This window comes from Stegodyphus dumicola, chromosome 9 (assembly GCF_044657685.1).
Source record: "Stegodyphus dumicola isolate Sdum_Otavi_A_Nest chromosome 9, ASM4465768v1".
Taxonomy (NCBI): domain Eukaryota; kingdom Metazoa; phylum Arthropoda; class Arachnida; order Araneae; family Eresidae; genus Stegodyphus; species Stegodyphus dumicola.
This window is the reverse complement of record NC_140776.1, coordinates 137,745,944-137,768,572: the sequence shown is the minus strand read 5'-3', so window position 1 is coordinate 137,768,572 and position 22,629 is coordinate 137,745,944. Positions and strand designations below refer to the sequence as shown.

General features: G+C 33.3%; 1 protein-coding gene across 1 annotated transcript in view; it reads right to left on the bottom strand.

Annotated features, from left to right (window-relative positions):
- The window catches only part of LOC118189123 (BSD domain-containing protein 1-like), a 54,122-nt gene that overhangs the window by 19,648 nt on the left and 11,845 nt on the right, over positions 1 to 22,629 (bottom strand). Inside the window, exon 5 of the mRNA XM_085824143.1 lies at positions 2,297 to 2,467. Within this exon, the coding sequence (XP_085680269.1) occupies positions 2,297 to 2,467 (171 nt within the window). The remainder of the gene's footprint in view (positions 1 to 2,296; positions 2,468 to 22,629) is intronic.

Sequence of the window (22,629 nt, the reverse complement as noted above, 5' to 3'; positions counted from 1 at the left end):
ACAAAAAAAAAAAAAAAAAAAAAAAAAAAAAAAAAAAAAAAAAAGCTTAATATTTATTTGTTTACTTTATTAAATATTTCTTTTAGTGTAAGTTGTTTAATTTGCTTCGTTTTTTATGTGATAATACATCCTCTTTAATTCTATAAACAGACATAATTTCTTGTTCAGTTACAAAGTTCCGCCGTTCAAGTCCTATAATTGCTGTGTCGAGAATACCGACTAATTTGTCAATCGCAATTTTTTTTGTTTTCAATAACCTCTGTCACTTTCTTTGCTATCGGAAGCGAATTATAATGACGAGGAATTTGATTTAAATCATATCAAAGATGGAGTACATCGAGATGAAATACTACATTTAGTAAGGAATTATCCAGGAATTATAAGCCAAATAAAATAAAAACATCTGCCCTGAAGATAAAGATAGTGCTGACAGATCAACTTCCAATTCATTGTGCTGTCTTACATCAAGAACCAAGTATGAACTTTCTACTTGGTTCTTGATGTAAGACAGCGCAAAAAGATAAACAATGTTTAGATAAAGGCGTTAAAGATAAACAAAGTATATGCCTTTATCCATTTTTTGCAGCCATTCCACTTTTTGTTTAATGAACTTCGAAACATACTTTCGCTTTGTAGATCCTTTACATATTAGTAAATATATATCAGAAATTCTATTTGACATAATCGAAAGTTCAAGCTTACTTTTATAAAATTGCTTTAACAGTCTGCAAAAAATAATAAGCCGAATCCAATTCGAAGATTAAGGAACAACGCAATCTGCAACATTAACTGAATTAGATAATTTTAGCTTAGCTTATACCGTTTGTTATACATTAAACACGCATTCATAAACGTATTTTGTGCATGCGTACACGCATATTTGCAGCCGTAAAGGTCTTACGCGCATGCGTCAACGCAACACATGCGCAGAAAGTTTGTAGCTTTGAGGTCCGGATTATGGGTGTCCGAATTAACGACTTTTGACTGTATTAAAGAATCTAAGGAAGACCACCAGTTTCAAGAACTGGAAGTTATACTAATACAGACAAAGGCAATAATCAACTTCAGGCCTCTCACGTTTTCACTTAATGCTTGTAATTTCTGGTTAACAAATGAACCAGAATCACTAACACCTGTACATTTCTTGATAGAATGATGATTACTGATTTTTTCTCAAACAAGTAAAGGGATTAATTTCTCTGAATCTCAACTTTTAAATATGAGAAGATAACAAGAAGACATACTTAAATGAATTTGGAAAAGATGGAAATCATCTTATCTTTCTGAGCTTAGAACAGCTTATCAATCATGATCAATCAACTGGCCTACAGAACTTTCAGCAAACACTGAGGTTTTGATAAGCAATGACAAAGCCCCTAGACTTTCATGACAAATAAGCATTGCGACAGAATTGCATCCTGGATGTGATGGCTATATCCATGCATGGACTATGAGATTTTTGAATAGAACTCCCATTAAGAGATCAGTGCAACTATTATGTTCTTTGGAACTCTTAATCGACACTTAAGGAAATTTCATTTCCAAATTTTTGGCCCTGGAGGATGCTGCAAACTCTAGCATATAGATGCCGGTGATGTGCAGTAACTGTTTTGTTTTAGTTAATATTTTAACGTAGCTAAACTTTGTTGTGTATTGTCAAGAGTGTAAAGTTGTCCCTCATTATATTATGCAAGAAAAGAATTAACATCTAAAATATCTTCAATTGCTGTCTTAGAAGCTCACTGAATCAAGAACCAGGTAAAAATTTTCTATCTTATTTAACTGACTGTTGATCGACCACGTGTTTTGATTTCAATGCTATGGGTGTTTATTAGGAAAAATCGTCACAGGTAAGTGCTTAAAAAAGTTTACTAATTTTTGTTATTTTATTATTATTATCAAATGGATATTACTTTCGGAATGTGGCTTACATATGCCTGTTAGGTACCTTTTTCATATTCTTACTAACTGCATTTTAAAAATATGCACTAATATTCATCTAAAATATTTTAGGATGATCTGTTCTCACGAGAAAATGATTCTCACATTAAAAACACAGCAGTATACATCTAAGTTATTTAAATTACAATAGTTTTAATAAATCTACTAATTAAATGAATCCAAACTCTTCATTTAGGCATCCTACTTATTTTATAATGATACGAAAAATAAGTAACCTCATTTCATATTTATTTACTTTAAAAAGAAAGCATAAGCATAATTTTATGATGAAATAGTGTTTGTAAATCACAGAGATTATTTTAAACGAAAAAGCAAATTTGTTTCAAATACTTACTAATTTATCATACAATTCTTGAACTTCTGAACATGACATCATTATTCTCGTCATTTCATCTTCATACTCACTGGGATCAAAAGATTCTAGCCAATTTTCATATATTTCTGGAGGACCTTCAGGTTCATGACAGAAGGTTTTTGGATCCTTACGAATCATGTACAATTGGGACTATAAAAGCACAAAAATTTACATGAGGGTTTTAAAAAAAATCATTTATACAGTAAAAATAATTTAAGCACAATGAGGAAATAGGCACAGCAATTTAAAAAATATGTAACAAGATATTCTATCATTTCAGATTTCAGCAAATATAAATGTGGATGTTAAAGGTCAGCTAAGAAAAATTGCATCAAAAGATGAAATGAAAATAAATAAGATTTACAGCAGAATTAGGCTGATTTGCCAAGATAAACATACTCAATTCTTTAGCAAAAGGTAACAAAATAGAAGGAAAGTAAATATGTAAAAAGAGAAGAAAAGGTATCTGTAAAATATTAATGCAATCAACAACTGTTGGAAATAGCCATCAATTCCTCTAGTATATACAGGGTATGTCAGATTTTTGCAGCATGGCAATACACTTAGTAGTCAGTTGGTTAAGCATGGTGAAGCACTGTATGTTGGATTACTTTGTTAGTTTTCTACTCTGTTGTTATTTCTTGTTTTTATTGTAACAATAAATGCTTGTACTTATAGTGTAAGATGTCGCCATTATTCTACACTGGCTATGGGCCCAGGCGATGTTTAACTGAACAGTAAAACCAACACTGTTAAATTCTTCCAATAACCCATACTAAGTCAACTGATAAAAACAGTGATGAATACAGTTTCAATCAAAAAGCTGATCAAGGAGAATTTTCACACACGGAAACTACAAGTCAAGGACACACACTGATAAAAAATGATCACTGGGACTATGCATATGGGCAATTCCAAAACCTGAAACTAGTGCTGAAGAAATTACTAAATGGATAACAACTGACCAGAAAGCATAAATGGCTATAATTCTATGAATCTCACCTAGTGAACTTATGCAAGTAAAGAACAGTGTGGCATCTTAATGAACTATGGAAGAAAATGTGTTCTATTTGTGAATAAAAAAGGGCCAGCTACAAAAGCCTTAATCCTAAAAAAAAAAAAAAATACCTTTTATAAAGATCAGCGATTTTAAACAAATGGCAGATCATTTAAATGAATTTTTCGTACTTAGTGCCAAAAAAGAAACAGAAATCAAAATCATGGATAATTTAATAACAGCATTTTTTCTGCATAGCATACTGGACCCCTCATGAAAGCTTTCAAATTATCACTGAATCCCATGTTGTATTGCGCTATCCAGAAATGCTGAAAATTAAGCAGTGGAAGAAATCGAAGCTTGCAAGAGTAAGAATCATCACATTCTGAATCACAATGTGTGTTCTGTTCAAGAGCTATGAAGCATAATCAACAAGCAGTTTCAAAACTGAAACAAGATTATTTTCAAATGGGAAGCAGTATCCAGTTCACTACAGATGCAATTTCTTCAATATACATGGACATACAGCAGGCCTCATGAACCTGTGACCCTTTTCATAATTTCAAGTGACCCACTGAGTTCCCAAAATAACATGGAATATGTAAAAAAAATTGTAAATATGAAACAAGCACTTGAAGAATACATTAAAAAAATAACCAAAAACAAATAAAACCTATAACATTTTTTTATTTGATTATGAAGTTGCAGTAATGAATATGCACTTTTATTTTTTAAAATAAAAACTAACATAATTTTAAGAAGAAATTTATAAGTTTGGTAACATCAATCCATAATTCATAATTCTAAAAAAGTAGCTTTGCCATTTGTTACATATTAGATCAACTTAAACATGCAAGCAGATATTTCACACATGAAATTTATTTTTTGGGAGCAACTTAACTACTGAAAATTCAGATGCTTGGATTAACTACAAGCCAGACTTGACTAAGCTGAAGTCACAAGTTCTATATCAGGGAGCCATTGATATTGAACAGAAAAATAAAGTTCATTCAGTTTGTTAGTGCTTTTATAATAATTTAAATTTTTTATGTTAAAAGTATAATTATTTTCTCAATAAAATTTAAGTTATTATTCATTAAGAAAGACTGTTCTAAAATGAAAAGACAAATCTTCTTAATACATGTGTTTTGGTTGATTTTGACCTGCAGCCAAAAAAAGTTGCCAACCTCTGACATAAATGAAATGTTAGAATGGAGGACGAACAAAAAGAAAATAAAAACAAACACCCAAGAGAATCTACCAGAAGAGCAAAAGAATTCCGCTGAATAACATGTAATGGCCACATCACGTATAAATATTGATTCCTAAGATATCTTCTACCTTGATGGTGGTGTAACATCCTACATGCGTAACTCAAAAGAACTGCTTGAAGAGATTGAGGTATTTTCTTGGAATAGCAATGTTAAGTTTGCTGCTGATAAATTACTTTCAGCTACTTGAAAGGGAACTATTAAATTTAAAGTTTGAATAGGCTCTAAAACTGAAAATATTAGACTTTAAAATGTATTCAGTGCATCTGATTTGAAAAATAGTTCAATATCAGTGTCTAAAGTAACTGCAAATAATTATTCAGTAACATTCAAACAAAACTGTCCTCAAATAATTACTTCTAAATAACAGAACAATATTCTCAGATAAATGTGAAAATGAACTTTATAATATCATACCAATATTTTGAATTTGTGTCAACAACTAAAGAAATAGATCAGTAGATGTGGCTAAAAACTCAAGTTAAATTATATGGTCGAAGGTCTTTTGTTTTCTCAGGATGACTTTCTTTTTACCTGTAAGGTGTATATTAAGGGTAAACAAACCACAACTCCCTTTCTAAAGACTCTTAAGTACAGAAGTATTGAATTATTAAATCTTATTCATTCTCATTTGTGTAGCCCCATGAAAATCAAATTAATAGGTGGATCTTTATAGGTGATTTTTATTTTGCAGCCTTTATTATCAATAAATCTCAATATGTTCATGTTAATTTTCTAAAGTCTAAGGATGAAGGTAAACAAGCCTTGACACTTAATGTATTATTGCAACTACCTTAGAAGAAATCGCCAAACTCTGGCAACCATGCATTACAGTTCTTCAAGTAACCATATCCACTGTAAACTGGAAACCGAAAATTCACCAAATCTCCTTTTTCTTCTGTAAAAAATTGCCACACTGCACCAAGGTGGTTGCAGTAATACGCAAGTACCCAAGCCTTTATCAATTTTAAAGTGTTTATTGAAAATAAACTGAATTTCATTAAATTAAAATTTTCTGAATGGATAACGAGATATTTAATGACAGATTTTAATAAGTTTCATTATGATGCAGGAATAAAACATGAAAAAAAATGACTTCCTATATGCTCAAGCAAAACTGCTTCACTGAAAGATTGAGGTGCACTTTAGTTACAATGGAGGTATGATGCTGTCTCATAAATTTTCACTTCATGCCATCAATATAGCTACATCCAAAATTGCTGCTAAATGTGAAGTTTTGGAGACAGCGCAAAAACACCTTAAGAGATCATGCTTGGCCAAACGACAACAGTACCTCATTTCCCAAAGTTTGGTTTAAAAGATTTCTGCTAATAAAAAGACAGAAACAAGCAAATTTTTTATTCGATCTATAAAATATATTTTTATTGGCTATTCTGATTATACTGTAAGCTTTTCATTCACAAAATACTTACATACTTTCCTATACTTACAGACTTCTGATGCATGTGATAATAAGCAGAGATGTACAATTTATTGACAAGTTCAAAAATTATTCCCAAGGGGAAAATGCTATATAAAATGTCTTGTGATGAAACATCACCTCTAAACAACACAGAGTCACCACCTGATTTTAAACATGGAGAAGAATACAAAAGTGATTTAGACAGCAAATTATCCCAGTCTGATGAAAAGGATGCCTGGTCATCTCAAGAAAATAAAAAAGGAGTTTACCTAAAATATATATAAAATTGTAAATAAAAATACACAAATGCAAAATGTTGTTGTTGATAACATTAATTCCCTAGTGTAAGAAGTGTTAAATGGTCTATATGCTAAAATTGGCATAATAGCATGCTATCAGAATATACTTCTCTTGTTAAAGAAAAGGGTTGGGAAGTAGTTAAAGAACCTCTAAATAAGAAAGTTATTGGTATTAAATGGATACCTAAATTAAAATACAGTTGAAGTAGTACTATAAAAAATATAAGGCTTCTAGTCGCTAAATGCTGTGCTCAAATCCTTAGTCTTGATTTCATTGAAAATTACTTCTCCGTTGTCAGATCACATTCCATACGAATTATTGGGTTGATCGGAAAGTCATGTCATATTTTTACTATCTTTTTCAAAGGTGATTTTTCCTATAAAATTAAGAATTCAATTAATAATGTATTGACCATTTTGTTCGATGACCTTTTCCCATCGTTCGGCAAGGTTCACAATTCCATGCTGGTAGAATGATCTGTCTTTAGAAGCAAAAAACTATACCAGGTGCCGATTTATAGCCTCATCGGAATCAAATGTTTTATCATTCAACAAATTCTGCAAAGAGTGAAACAAATAGCAATCTGAAGTGCAAGGTCCGTAAGGTGCAAGGTGGGTGGGGCAACACATCCCAACCAAGCTCCAACAGCTTTTGGCAGGTAACCAAACTCGTGTGTGGTTTTGCGTTGTCTTGGTGAAACACAGAGCCTTTACGATTCACGAGTTCTGGCCGCTTTTGATTGATTGCATTGTTCAATTTATCCAATTGTTGACAGTACATGGCTGAATTAATCGTTTGATTCCTTGGTAAGAGTTTGAAATGCACACCTTTGAAATCACCTTTGAAATCCTAACACACTGACAGCATGACCTTTTCTGGTGAATGTTTGCTTTGAACATGGATTGAGGTGGTTTATCACACTGTTTCCAAGACCTCTTGCATGCCACGTTATTGCACACAAGCCATTTCTCATCACCAGTGACCATATGCTTCAGAAACGGGAACGGCAGATGCTCAAACGCTTCACTAAATGGATTTCCTTCAGCTCATGAGGAACCCAAACTTCAAGCTTGCTTACGAATCTGAGCTTCTTTAAAAGGTCATGAATGGTTGAGAAAGCAATGTGTAGTGCCTCTGCAATCTCTCGTGTCGTGTAGCATGGGTTAGACCTAACCATTGCCTAACCATTTATTATTTATTTTTATCATCATCATCATCAGCCTCCAATGGCCTTCCTGACCGAGATGCATCATTCACATCCAAACCACCAGAACGGAATTTAGCAAGTCAGCGCTGGCACTGACATGTCGTTAGAGCATCGTCCCCATAAACTTCACGCAACTTTTCACAAGCGTGCGTTGCATTCTTGCCTTTGCGGAAATAAAATAGCAAAACATAATGAAAACCTACAGTTTTCTCCTCCATTTTCAACTCCGTATAAAATCTATCCAACTTATTCAAATCAAACATATTTCTGTTTTTTGAATGGGTTAGAAGAGTGACCTTATATAGTATTTCAGTGAGGTGCGTGCGCATGGTGCTTCTACTCCAAAAAACACACTAATGACATCTGTTAGCAAAATACGACATGACTTTTTGATCAACCCAATATTTCAGTCTATACCCTGGACCACACTTTAAGAGGTTACTAATTAGATTTTGTAACGACCCACGTAAATGGGAATTTAGATGAAGAAATTTACATGGAAATTCCTGAAGGGTTGCACAATGAAATCAATTGAGATAAAGTATGTCTTTCAAAGTGATCTTTAATGATCTTAAACAAAGGCAATAGTACATATGAAAAACAAAATGTATGAAATTTAAATCTCTGAAATCAGATAATTGTGCTGATACTAAAAGGACATCTAGCAATAAAACCATCATAACTGTAGATGTAGATAATCTTACTGTTTTTATCAATTCTAAGCAAACAATTTGTGGCAGATAAGCTTCCATTTTTAAAATAAAAAAGACTTGAAAAAGTTACATTATTGCCTAGGTATAAGAATTTTGTCAAAATGAAAATTCAATTAAAATTTCTCAAAATAAATATATACATGGTATTTTAAATCGATATAATACGTAACATGCTAAATTTATGTTCACACCTATAGGTAATAGCAAAAATTATCAAAAGAGGTAAGAACTAAAAATGAAACCAAAAAACCAAAATTGTGGAAATGAATAATATCCCATTTAAAAACTTGACCAGTTATGTAGCTTCAGTGGCTATTAGCTCAGATATTACATATGCTGTGAATTTCTTGAGTAAATTTAACAACAATCCTGAAAAGAAGCATTAGCAAACAGAATATTTCAATAGCTAAAGGGAACCTAATATTAAAGACCAGGAAAAAAAAAAAAAAAAAAAAGAGAGAGAAAACAAGGAAACCACACATAGCCTATGTGGATGCAGATTGAGCATCAAATACTGACGATAAAAAATCTTATGCATATTTTGTATTCATACAGAGTGGTTCCGCTATCACCTGGGAATCATAAAAATAACACAGTATAGCTAGCTCTATTTTCAATGGAGGCAGAATATATAGCTCTTTCTGAAGCTACCATCGATATATATCATTTCCTGAAAAAGCTAGGTTACAAAATGGAAAACTCAACAACAATATATTGTGATAGTCAGGTAGCCCAGAAAAGGATGAAGAACTCAGTTTTTCACTTCTGTACAGAGCATATAAGCATTTGTTCTCATTTTTGTGTGAGGAGTATATGAATGCAATGAATTGGACAGCACTACATATGTACCAATGAAAAAGGGAGCTGACATGTTAACAAACAATTCCTGTTAAAAATCCTGCCAAACACAACCTTGGCTAGCATTCTGCCAAAAATCTTAGAATCTTCCCGAAAAGGTGTTGATTCCATGCCAAGAACTCGCTCTTTGCTGGAAAGATGGAATTTATTATTGAAATAGAGAAACTCCCTATGTCTTCAGGTGATTCTGTTTTCAGCTGTCTTTGTTTCATATTCAAAGAAATAAACAGAAAAATTCACAATTTGCAACTCCAATAATGGTAACCAAAAATGTTGAATTTTTTCCCATAGTATATGAATTTTAGAAGAACAGCACTTATTTCATTGCTTTAAAAATAAATAATAATAATAATAATAATAATAATAATAATAATAATAAAAAGAAGAAGAAGAAAAATCACCAAAAATAATGAAATTATATTTTTTAGTAGAAGCATTCTTTCTGCAGATAAAAAAAGGGAGGTCAACAGGTTTGGACTCCATTTGAGCAGAATCTGTCTTGATCATAGTTAATTTAACATGACATCTAGCAATAAAACCATCATAACTGTAGATGTAGATAATCTTACTGTTTTTATCAATTCTAAGCAAACAATTTGTGGCAGATAAGCTTCCATTTTTAAAATAAAAAAGACTTGAAAAAGTTACATTATTGCCTAGGTATAAGAATTTTGTCAAAATGAAAATTCAATTAAAATTTCTCAAAATAAATATATACATGGTATTTTAAATCAATATAATATGTAACATGCTAAATTTATGTTCACACCTATAGGTAATAGCAAAAATTATCAAAAGAGGTAAGAACTAAAAATGAAACCAAAAAACCAAAATTGTGGAAATGAATAATATCCCATTTAAAAACTTGACCAGTTATGTAGCTTCAGTGGCTATTAGATCAGATATTAGATATGCTGTGAATTTCTTGAGTAAATTTAACAACAATCCTGAAAAGAAGCATTAGCAAACAGAATATTTCAATAGCTAAAGGGAACCTAATATTAAAGACCAGGAAAAAAAAAAAAAAAAAAAAAAAAAGAGAGAAAACAAGGAAACCACACATAGCCTATGTGGATGCAGATTGAGCATCAAATACTGACGATAAAAAATCTTATGCATATTTTGTATTTATACAGAGTGGTTCCGCTATCACCTGGGAATCATTAAAATAACGCAGTATAGCTAGCTCTATTTTCAATGGAGGCAGAATATATAGCTCTTTCTGAAGCCACCATCGATATATATCATTTCCTGAAAAAGCTAGGTTACAAAACGGAAAACTCAACAACAATATATTGTGATAGTCAGGTAGCCAAGAAAAGGATGAAGAACTCAGTTTTTCACTTCTGTACAGAGCATATAAGCATTTGTCCTCATTTTTGTGTGAGGAGTATATGAATGCAATGAATTGGACAGCACTACATATGTACCAATGAAAAAGGGAGCTGACATGTTAACAAACAATTCCTGTTAAAAATCCTGCCAAACACAACCTTGGCTAGCATTCTGCCAAAAATCTTAGAATCTTCCCGAAAAGGTGTTGATTCCATGCCAAGAACTCGCTCTTTGCTGGAAAGATGGAATTTATTATTGAAATAGAGAAACTCCCTATGTCTTCAGGTGATTCTGTTTTCAGCTGTCTTTGTTTCATATTCAAAGAAATAAACAGAAAAATTCACAATTTGCAACTCCAATAATGGTAACCAAAAATGTTGAATTTTTTCCCATAGTATATGAATTTTAGAAGAACAGCACTTATTTCATTGCTTTAAAAATAAATAATAATAATAATAATAATAATAATAATAATAATAATAATAAAAAAAAAAAAAAAAAAAAAAGAAGAAGAAGAAGAAAAATCACCAAAAATAATGAAATTATATTTTTTAGTAGAAGCATTCTTTCTGCAGATAAAAAAAGGGAGGTCAACAGGTTTGGACTCCATTTGAGCAGAATCTGTCTTGATCATAGTTAATTTAACATGACATTTACAGATATAGAGATCTTTTATACAAGTCTTTTTTTTTTTCTAAAATAATTTTTTTAAATACGCATATAAATTTTTCGAAAAATTGAGAGGAAAGATAACAATTACTTATTAAAATATAATTATGATTAATTAAATAACTATAATAATTTATTATTATATTAATAAACTTTTCAGTGTATATTATACTTGTACATACATTTTGTACAAAGATTACACATATATACTAATTATTAATTATAATTACAATTATTATATTAACATTCATTATAACGATGATATAATAATGAAAATTCTACAGAATACAGTCAAAAGTCTTTAATCCGGACCTCAAAGCTACAAACTTTCTGCGCATGCGCGTTTAATGTATAATGGATGGTATAAGCCAAGCTAAAATTAACTAATTATCTATTTCAGTTAATGTTGCAGATTGTGTTTTTGCTTAATCTTCTAATTGTATCCGGCTTATTATTTTTTGCAAACTGTTAGAGCAATTTTATCAAAGTAAGCTTGAACTTTCGATTATGTCAAAAAGAATTTCCGATTCTGGAGCTGCCCAAAGGATCTACAAAGCGAAAGCATGTTTTGGTGTCCATCAAACCAAAAGTGGAATTGCTGCAAAAAAGGGATAAAGGCATATCCTTTGTTTCTCTAACTATTCCGAAATCCATTTATCAATTTCACGCTGCTCTTGGGCTACATTTAGTAAGGAATTTAAGCTGAATAAAATAAAAACATCTGTCCTGGAGATTAGGATAGTGCTGCCAGATCAACTTCCAGATCATTGCGCGCCTCGACATCCCCCCCCGCACAGTGCAGCGTGAAATTGATAAACAGATTTCGGAATGGGTAGAGAAACAAAAGAGCCTTTATCCATTTTTTACAGCAATTCTACTTTCTGTTTGATGGACATCGAAGCATGCTTTCCCTGTTCTTGCCGAAGATAGCTCGAACTTATTTAATGATACTTAACTTCAGTAAGTGGACTGTAATATTAACAATAACAATTTTATTTTAACAAAAACAACATTATTGAATACTAGCACACGCATGTGCTTATAGTTACCTATGTAACTTAGCTAAAGAGCGAGCAACCATATGCTCTTACATCAAGTCAGAAATCATTCATACTAATAAAGCAAAAACGAAATAACTTTAGGGTTACACTAAATCCAAACTCTGCTTGGCGTAAAACAATGCTGCCAAGCAATACTCTTTCAGACACCGAACATCCCGCCCGGCGTTGAAATATTAATTTCAATACAATAAGTAAAATTCAAAAAAGTAATAAATGTTCATACAATACAAAATAATACAGTGTAAATTAATGCACAAATTATAATACAAGTAATTACACTGTAAAAAGAACAAATATGATGGATTACAATTCAAACCTTTAAATAAACATACAAATTCGTACATTATTTCTCAATTGGCAGTACAGCAATTTTAGTAACTGCTCGTTTATAAATACCATTTTTGGTTTTGACAGAGACAACTCGCACAAGGTTGTCCTTCCCATAAAACACATCTACAATTCTCCCTAACAACCATTTACAGGTAGGAAGATTTTCTTCCTTGATCACTACCATATCCCCTATTTTAATATTTTGTTTAGCAATCATCCATTTATTTCTTTGAATCAAAGTGCTCAAGTAATTATTAGTCCAGTTCTTCCATATATTTTGTACCATTTTTGTAGTTTTTTGCCATAAATTAAGTCTGTTATTATCTACTTCTGTTAAATTGGGTTCAATTATTGAATTGATTGGTCGACCTATAAGGAAATGACAAGGGGTCAAAACATTTAAATCATCAATATTAGAAGTTAACGGTGTAAGAGGGAGAGAATTTAAGATTCCCTCTACTTGAACTGTTACTGTCAAAAATTCTTCGTAGGTTAATACTGAATTTCCTACTGTTCGTTTAAAATGAAATTTAAAGGATTTTACTCCTGCTTCAGATAGACCATTAAAATTTGGTGCTCTTGGGGGTATAAACTTCCATTGTATACCTTCCTCGGCTAGAAAATTAGCTAAAGTTCCATTCTGCTTTAGAAAAATACTCATTAATTTTTTTATTTCTGTATTTGCACTAACAAAGTTTTTTGCATTGTCACTAAATATTTTTTTTGGTTTACCTCGTCGGGCAAAGAACCTCTTCAGACAAGCAATGAATGCTTCTGTGGTTAAGTCATTGACAATCTCTAGATGAATAGCTTTTGTCACCATACAAACAAAAATACAAACATATATCTTATGATAGTTACCCTTGCGTTGCCCTTTGTACTTTATCAAAAATGGGCCGCAGTAATCAATAGCACAACAATTAAATGTAAAGTTAATATTAATTCTCTCTTTAGGTAATTCTCCCATTAGTTGTTGAGAAATTATTGGTTTTGCCTTAAAGCAAATTATGCAGCTTTGGACTATCTTTCTAGCTATATTCCTGCCATTAATGGGCCAATAAAATTGTCTAATAGAATTTAATAGTGATTGTGGACCATTATGAAAATCCTTTTCATGAAAATAAATAAATATAAGTTCAGTTAACTTATTCTTGGCAGGCAAAATAATGGGATGTCTTTGACTATAACTTAAATTAGAATTCTTTATCCTACCACCTACCCTTAACAGACCTTTTTCATCTAAGAAGGGATCTATGGTGATTTCCTGTTATGTTTTTACCACCAATCCTCGAATTCCATATCACAGATTATGTTCTTACTGCATTAATATAAATATTAACGAGACATAGTGCACAATAAAAATTAAGCTTTATTTAGGAACATCGCGCATACTCCCCGACAGCCTGCCTGTTTCGCTCTGCTCGCTACTCGTTGGAACTTCTCCTCTAGGGTTGCCAGACTTATCGGAGGGCGCAAGGCGCGCTCCTTATCGCCATCACCACAGAGTTTCCCCCCAGTTCCTTTAATGGCTATTCAAAGGAACGACATAGGTTATGAAATTATCTCAGAGTATCCGTACTGTCGGGTATTTTTTTTTTTTTATGATTACAAAATTAGAATATAAAATTAGAAAAGATCAAAATGCAATTCAATATATAACAAGGCATTGACACATAACAAGAAATATGTTAAGATATGAATTTAAAAAAAAATGTTTTAAATTGTTATGTAAGAAGCAAGTTTCTTAGGGAAGTGAACATGTCTTCCCGATCTGGTGACAGTTTGTGTCTTAAAGAGTTCGTTTGCAGATTTATTCTGCTGAACTGTCTTTAAGTCTTTATTTGTTTTCAGTTCAGGCAAATTAGAGTCCGAAAGCAAATAAGCTGGTTTCACACGGTCTATAGACACAGTAGATTTCAGACCGTTAATATCAATTGTGAATGTTTTGTCCGTTCTAGAAAGGACTTTATGCGGACCTGTGTATGGTTGGCACAGAGGTGGCTTTACTCGATCGACACGTAAGTATACATGCGTACACGACTTTAAGGTAGCACTTACGTAACATTTTTCTTGGCAATGTGCAGATGTTGCTATTGGATTCAATTGTTGCATTCTATGCCTAAGATTCGTGATAAATTGTGTGTCATACGGAGATATCTTGGATGACGTTATCATATCACTAGGCAGCTTGAGAGTTGTGCCGTACACCAGTTCAGCACAAGATGACTGTAGATCTTCCTTTACGGCTGTCCGAATACCAAGCATAACAACTGGTAGTGTTTCAGTCCAGTTATTGGTCTCGTGAGCCTTGAGAGAAGATTTTAAATGTCGATGAAATCGTTCAACAATGCAGTTTGACACTGGATGATAGGCTGTTGTTGTGATTCTGTTCGTACCCAAAATGCGCGCGAATTCTGCAAAAATAGCGGATCTCATTTGAGAACCTTGGTCTGTTGTTATGATCGATGGGCAGCCAAAACGAGATATCCAACAGTTGAAGATGGCTCTGCAAATGGTTTCCGTTTTCATATCCGGGATGGGAATGGCTTCAGGCCATCTGGAAAATCTATCTATTAGAGTCAAAAGGTACACATTGCCTTCTGATGGAGGTAACGGTCCGACGATATCCATATGGATTTCTGAAAAACGTGCATCAGGAAGAGAGAATGTGCCCAGTGGTGCTTTAGTATGCCTAGTAATTTTCGATTTTTGGCAAGATTCACAGGATTTCACCCAATTTTTGATATGACGTTTCATATCGGGCCATACATAACGAGAACAAATAAGCTTCGTAGTAGCTGCAATTCCTGGATGTGACAGATTATGCAGATGATTAAAGATGAGTCTGCGAAAGGAATTCGGAACAAATGGACGAGGAATGTCCGTTGATATGTCACAAAGAATATTACCATCAGAATATTGGCACGGTTTAAATTCCAGTTTCAAAGATGATGTGTTGTTTTTGAGAAGGTCTTGTACCTCTGGATCATGCCTTTGAGCTTCTGAAAATTTTTTAAAATCCAAAAATGGAGATTTTGTTATGGAATCAATTTCGATTCTTGAAAGAGCGTCAGCAACGACGTTTTTTGAACCTTGCACATGCCTAATATCAGTAGAGTACTGAGAAATAAAATCTAAATGGCGCAATTGTCGAGGTGAACATTTATGAGGGTTCTGTTTAAAAGCGTATATTAACGGTTTTTGATCCGTATAAATTATAAAATTTCTGCCCTCTAACATGTGTCGGAATTTCTTAATTGCAGAATAAATAGAAAATAACTCCCTATCGTACGCGGACCATTTCTGTTGACTTTTACTGAGTTTCATAGAGAAAAATGCTATAGGTTCCCATGTTTGTTGAGACAATTGCATAAGTGTGCCGCCTATTGCGACGTCTGAGGCATCTACCCAGATGCTTAGCTGGGCTCCGGGAATAGGGTGTCTCAAAAGGGTAGCCTGAGCAATGGCATTTTTGGCAGCAATAAAGGCTTGTTCAGCATTCTCGTTCCAATTTAATTGTGGGGATGAATCCTGAACACGAGAACGAGATTTCTTTTTATTAATATAGCCTTCTAACAATTTTATTAAAGGAGAAAGAATATGTGCTGCTTTAGGTATGAAACATCTATAAAAGTTAAACATGCCTAAAAATCGGCGAAGCTGAGTGAGAGTGGTAGGTTGAGGAAAATCTAAAATACATTTGACTTTGTCAGGAAGAGGTTCAATTCCGTTTTCACTAAGGTGAAAACCTAAGAAATCAATAGATGTTTGACCAAAGGTGCATTTTGAAACATTTATGCAAAGTCCATATTCCTGAAGTTTGGAAAAAAAAGCTTTCAAATGCCTGCAATGTTCCTCAGAATCTTTAGAGGCTATGAGCAAGTCATCGACGAAAGCGTAAACGCCTTCTAAATCCCGCGTGACTTCATCTATAAAACGTTGAAAAGTCGCAGATGCATTGCATAAGCCGAATTGCATACGGATACTTTCGAATAAACCGAATGGTGTGCATATGGCGGTTTTGTGGATGTCGGCTGGGTTAATTGGTATTTGATGGTATGCCTTAATCAGGTCGACATGACTAAAAATTTTAGTACCGTGCAATGCAGCAGTAAAATCGGCTAAACATGGAATAGGGTATTTGTCTTTTATTGTTTGAGCGTTCAATGCTCGATAATCTCCTACAGGTCTCCATTCCAGACTTCCCTTTTTTGGAACCATGTGAAGTGGGGATGCATAATTGCTGCTCGAAGGTCTCAAATGCCCCAATTGCATCATAGTTTGAAATTCTTGTTTTGCTATTTTTAAGCAATCTGGAGCTAACCGACGAGGTTTTGCAACCACAGGTGGACCTTTAGTTATGATATAATGAACGGTGTTATGTTTAACAGGTTGGTTAGGATCTGGTAATCTAGTAACTGAAGGAAATTCTTTTAAAATTTTGTGATATGGTGTATCACTAAATACAGTTTTTACTGAATAAATGCTTGCATTTTTCACGCAACCGACGGTTTTAAAATGCGTTTTTAAATCTTTGAGACATTTGTTTCTGAGATCAGGCACCAATTCAAAGAAATGGAGAAAATCTGCTCCAAGAATGGGTGTACTAACATTTGCTATAAGAAAAGTCCATGTAAACTGTCGTCTTAATTTGAAATCCAAAGAAAGTGTTTTTTGACCATAAACATGAATAGTAGAAGAATCAGCAGCGAAAAGTGTTTGTTGGGACGAATTCTGTTTTTGAGAATTATTTGCTGGAAGTAAGGACACGTCAGAGCCGGTATCGACCAAGAATGAAAGGTTTGTTCTACGGTCACGAACGAACAGGCGACGTGAAACTTGAGGCAAAAAATAAGTCGCCTCTATTCTTTGCTGGTTTCGTTTCCCTGCCATGAACAAGGTTTTGTACATTTGTCATCTCTACACTTTTTCCCAAAACGTCTATGATACCAGCAAACAGAATAATCTCTCCTTTTGGAATTGCTTCTTTCCTTATTGCGATCTCCGCGATTTGGCGAGCGACCACGAGAAAGAGAAATGCGATCAATACGTTTGTTTAATTTTTCTATTTGTTTAAATAATTTATCCTCAAGAGACTGATCGACTGTGCGAGAAACGGCACAAGTCCCTGGGGTTGGATTTACTTCTAAAATTCTGTCGGCAATTTCTGCAGCTTTATCTGCAGTTAAATTGGAAACCGCTGCCAAAATAGACTGAACAGTCGAAGGCAAACGTTGAAGGAATAATTCTAACATTAAGTTATCAGGAACATTTAAAGATTCTGCTCGACGTTTCATATTTCTAAGCAAATCGGAAGGTTTTCGAGAACATAATTCTTCTCCAGATAATAATTGGCGAATTTCTTGCTGAGAAGATTCTCCTGAACGATTTATTAACTCAGTTTTAAGCTTTGCATATGGATCAATAGGGTCTGGTTTCATAAGTAAATCCCGTCCTAGTGATGCGATATCTGGAGGAAGATGAGAAACTACATAATTATATTTAGTAATGGATTCTGTGATAGGTTTGGGGGTGGCAAGAGCAAAGGTACTTTCACACATAATAAACCATAAAGATGGGTCTGATCGGTTATAAACCGGAATTTGGACGGCATGAACATCAGACATTGTGCAAGGTTTTTAAGCCAAAATAAAAGCAAAAATTTAACTATAGAAAATGAAATTAAATGATAAGTAGAAAACAGAATTATAAAATGATCTATAATTACTACTCATCTGTGATCCGGAGGACGAAAACCGATGTAATCCATTACTTCTGGTTTGGAGATCTTGAGTGATGGCTTGTAGTCAAAACCGAAAGTGCTTGAGAACTGTTCATACGATTTAACACAGTCCAGGTTACCATTATAGAAATTTCCTGTTATGTTTTTACCACCAATCCTTGAATTCCATATCACAGATTATGTTCTTACTGCATTAATATAAATATTAACGAGACATAGTGCACAATAAAAATTAAGCTTTATTTAGGAACATCGCGCATACTCCCCGACAGCCTGCCTGTTTCGCTCTGCTCGCTACTCGTTGGAACTTCTCCTCTAGGGTTGCCAGACTTATCGGAGGGCGCAAGGCGCGCTCCTTATCGCCATCACCACAGATCAAAATATTTTAACTTACTCCTTGATGTTATCTGTAGACCTTTCTGCAACAAAGAAATTTCTTCTGCAAAATACCTACCTTGGACATATTTAAGGAGTGTATTCCTTGACAGCTCCATTTCATCTATACTAATACTACCTGTTCGTTTCTCACTTCTGTTCCTACAGTTGTAGATAAATCTGAAAAGTAAACTAAGAATTCGTATTAGTTTCAAGAAATCATTAGTTATTTTTAGGAAGTCATCAAAGAATGAATCAGTTTTTAAAGTCAACAAGGAAGTCGTAACTGGTTTCAGTTCTGAAGAATAAAGCTCATCACTAAGTCCATTTTTATCTTGAAAATTGTCCTTGTTTAAAAAATCAGGACCTTTCCACCACAGCTTGTTAGATCCAAGTGTTGTAGCATCTGATCCTCTGGAAATGATGTCGGCTGGGTTCATTTCTGAAGACACATGTCCCCACTGATAGTTAGAAGTAAGTTGTTGAATTTGTGAGACTCTATTACTCACAAAGGTTTTCAAAAGATGCGGTGATGTATTGATCCAGGCTAAAGCAATGCTTGAATCTGACCAGAGCTTAACGTCATCAATTTTGAGTTTCAAAGCTTCTAAAACCTTTTGCATAAGTTTGGACAGGAGTAGACATGCTGATAGTTCTAATCTAGGAATAGTCATAGTCTTGATTGGTGCTACACGAGATTTGCTACAAAGAAGTTTACTACAATATTCACCAGGGCTTGTAATGCTTTGAAGATATATCACTGCCCCAAATGCCTTCTTGGAGGCATTCGCAAATCCCTGTAAAATGAGCATTGAAAAGGTCTCTTTTAAAATGCAACGAGGTACTTGTATATTTTCTATACTCTGAAGAGTTTTAATAAGCACATTCCATTCATTGGCAAGATGTGGTGGTAACTGTTCCGCCCAGTCTAGCTTAAGCAACCAAAGTGCTTGCATGAATATCTTTGCCTTGCTAATAATAGGACCGAGTAGGCCTAAAGGATCATATAATCTCGCTATTTGAGATAAAACATCTCTCTTCGTAACATCAGGATTTTCATTAACAGTAACTTTATATTGCAATGTATCCTTCTTATTATTCCACAACATACCTAACGTCTTCACAGTTGTATTACTATTATGATCAAATGAAAAATTCTGTAAATCAGAGTTCTGAGAATCAAAACTAGTACACCACTTGTGTAGCTTCATTCCTCCTCTTTGGAGCAATTCTGTCAAATCTTTCTGGAGCTGAATGCATTCCTTCAAATTCGAAGATCCAGTAAGACAGTCGTCTACATAGAAATCTTCCAAGACCACTTTCGATGCTACAGGAAAATCCTTTTCTTCATCCTTCGCTAACTGTTGAAGAGTCCTTTGTGCCAAATATGGAGCGCATGCTGTGCCATAAGTTACCGTTTTGAGTCTGTATAGTTCTATAGGCTTATCTTCATCTTCCTTCCAAAGTATTTTCTGATATTTGGTCTGCGATGGTAATATTTCAATTTGTCGAAACATCTTCTCAATATCGGCAGTAAATGCATAAATATGCTTTCTAAATCGTATCATGATGGAAAAAAGTTCCTCTTGAATCATTCCACCTTTACATAATATGTCGTTCAATGAACAACCGTTAGTAGTTTTGGCACTCGCGTCGAACACAACGCGTAACTTTGTTGTTTTACTATCAGGTTTCAGCACGCCATGATGAGGAAGAAAATATCCTCCTTCAGTTTCAGAATAGTCTTCCATCCTCTCCATATGATTTAATGATTCATATTCCCTTAAAAATGAAACATAAAGTTATTTCATTACAGAATCACTCGACAAACGTTTCCACAACTGATTCAATCTTTTTTCAGCGATTTCCTTTGAATCCCCTAATTGTATGTTTTCACCAATATCTGGCTTGAACGGCATTTTAACCACATATCTTCCATCCGCATGCCGGTAAAATGAGTTTTTAAAAAGTTTGTTGCAATAATTTAATTCAGAATTAACTGTAGATTTAGTTTCATTTACTTCTTCAACTTCCCAGAATGACTTTACTAAGTTATTTAACGAATTAATCTCTGTTGACAAAAAACAATAATTTAAGTCATAATTTTTTACATTTGGAATTCTAATGCTTCCAGAAACTAAAAAGCCGAAGCAGCTGTTTTGAAGAAGTAACTCATTATCTTCTAAACGTATTTTATCTGTTTTTAAAAATTCAAAAAATAATTCCGCACCTAATAATAAATCTACCTTTTTTGCCTTGAAAAATTCATCATCAGCTAACTTTATTCCTTTCGGAATATTTAATTTCGAAATATCAATAGATTTCGATGATGTCATGTCAGTTATTTTGGGAACAACTAATAACTCTATTTCCCATTCATTTTCCTTTTCTAAGTTCGATAAACGCGTCTTTATTTGTGATTTAACATTCAAAGTAGTGTTGCCTATTCCACTAACTGGAATAAATGCTCGTTCTTTTTTTATTCCTAATGAGTTCATAACACCTACAGTACAAAAATTAGAAGTCGAAGCTGAATCAAGCACGGCTCTAAAAGGAATTCGTTCATCGTAAACATCGCGAAGATAAACAATTGCTGTATTTATTAACACAAATTTAGATTTATTTGCAGCTGCCATCAAAGTTGTAGGGGGGGAGAGGGGCAGTCCTCTTTCCCATTCACTGACGAAAGGTTCAAGGTTAATTCATTTTCTTTCGATGATTCATTTTGTTTTTCGTCAATTTTATGTAACAGCGAATGATGTGTGTCTTTCTTACAGAAATAACAGCTAAATTTAGCCTTACACTGCGATAATACGTGTGATGGAGAAAGGCATTTAATGCATAATTTATATTCTTTAACAAAATCATACCGCTCAGAAACAGAAATACTCTTAAATTTCGAACAATGATAAATTGGGTGTGGTTCTTTACACATAATACACTTTCGAAAAGGGTTTGTTTTAGTTACCAAGGATTTTGAATTTCTAGAGCGACTTAATTGATTTGATACTTTAGTAGTATAGCTCTGCTTAGGAAAACTAACTTTGTTTATTTCTTCAAGAATGTGAATTCTTTCTTCGAGAAATTCTAAAAATTCATCAAGTTTGGGAATTTCATTTGATTTTACGTTTAGTTCAAATGCTTTTCTAGATTCTCTATCTAATTTATGCAATAAAATATTTAATATCAAAACATCAGATAAATTATTTCTATCAAATTCTAATACACTTAAAGATCTCAAACATCTTTTAACATTATCTACCAGTGATCTCAACTGAGAAGGTGAGTCATTTATTTTTTCAAATTTCAACAAATTATTGATAAAGGCATCAACTACTGCTCTTTTGTTTTCATATCTGCTTTCAAGTGCAGAAAATAGCGACTCAAATGTATCCTGACATGATTCTAACATTTTTGCTTCACCTTTAAGTGATGCTTTCAAATAAAACAGTTTCTCAGTATCATTTAAATTATTATTATTACCAATCATAGACATAAATTGCACTTTAAAATTTTTAAAATCTTCATATTTACCATAAAATTGAGGAAGAAGTAAATCAGGCAGTTTAAAATTTGATTTAGAAACAGTTTTGGTTTCAAATTTATCTTTATTATTTGTTTCACAATTAGAAAGAAAAATTCTAAATCTTACTTCGAACTCTTCGATGCTTTCTTCCAATTCTTGTGTAATGCTTAGATTATCCTTCAAGTCAATTTCCTCTGGCAAATTGGTATATTCCACTATGAATTGTTTAACCCAAGATTTTAATTCCAACAAAGAATCCAATTTAGTCTTCATAATAACATCATGGTTGAGTTTATTCTCCTCCATTTTATACTCATCAAGGAATTTTATCAAAGCTCCGAGTTTCGTTTTCACTACGCTGCGTTGGCGATTCAATGAAACAATATTAGTAGCCATTTTCTTCTCCGGCTAACGTGAGACCAAACTGTTCTTGCCGAAGATAGCTCAAACTTATTTAATGATACTTAACTTCAGTAAGTGGACTGTAATATTAACAATAACAAT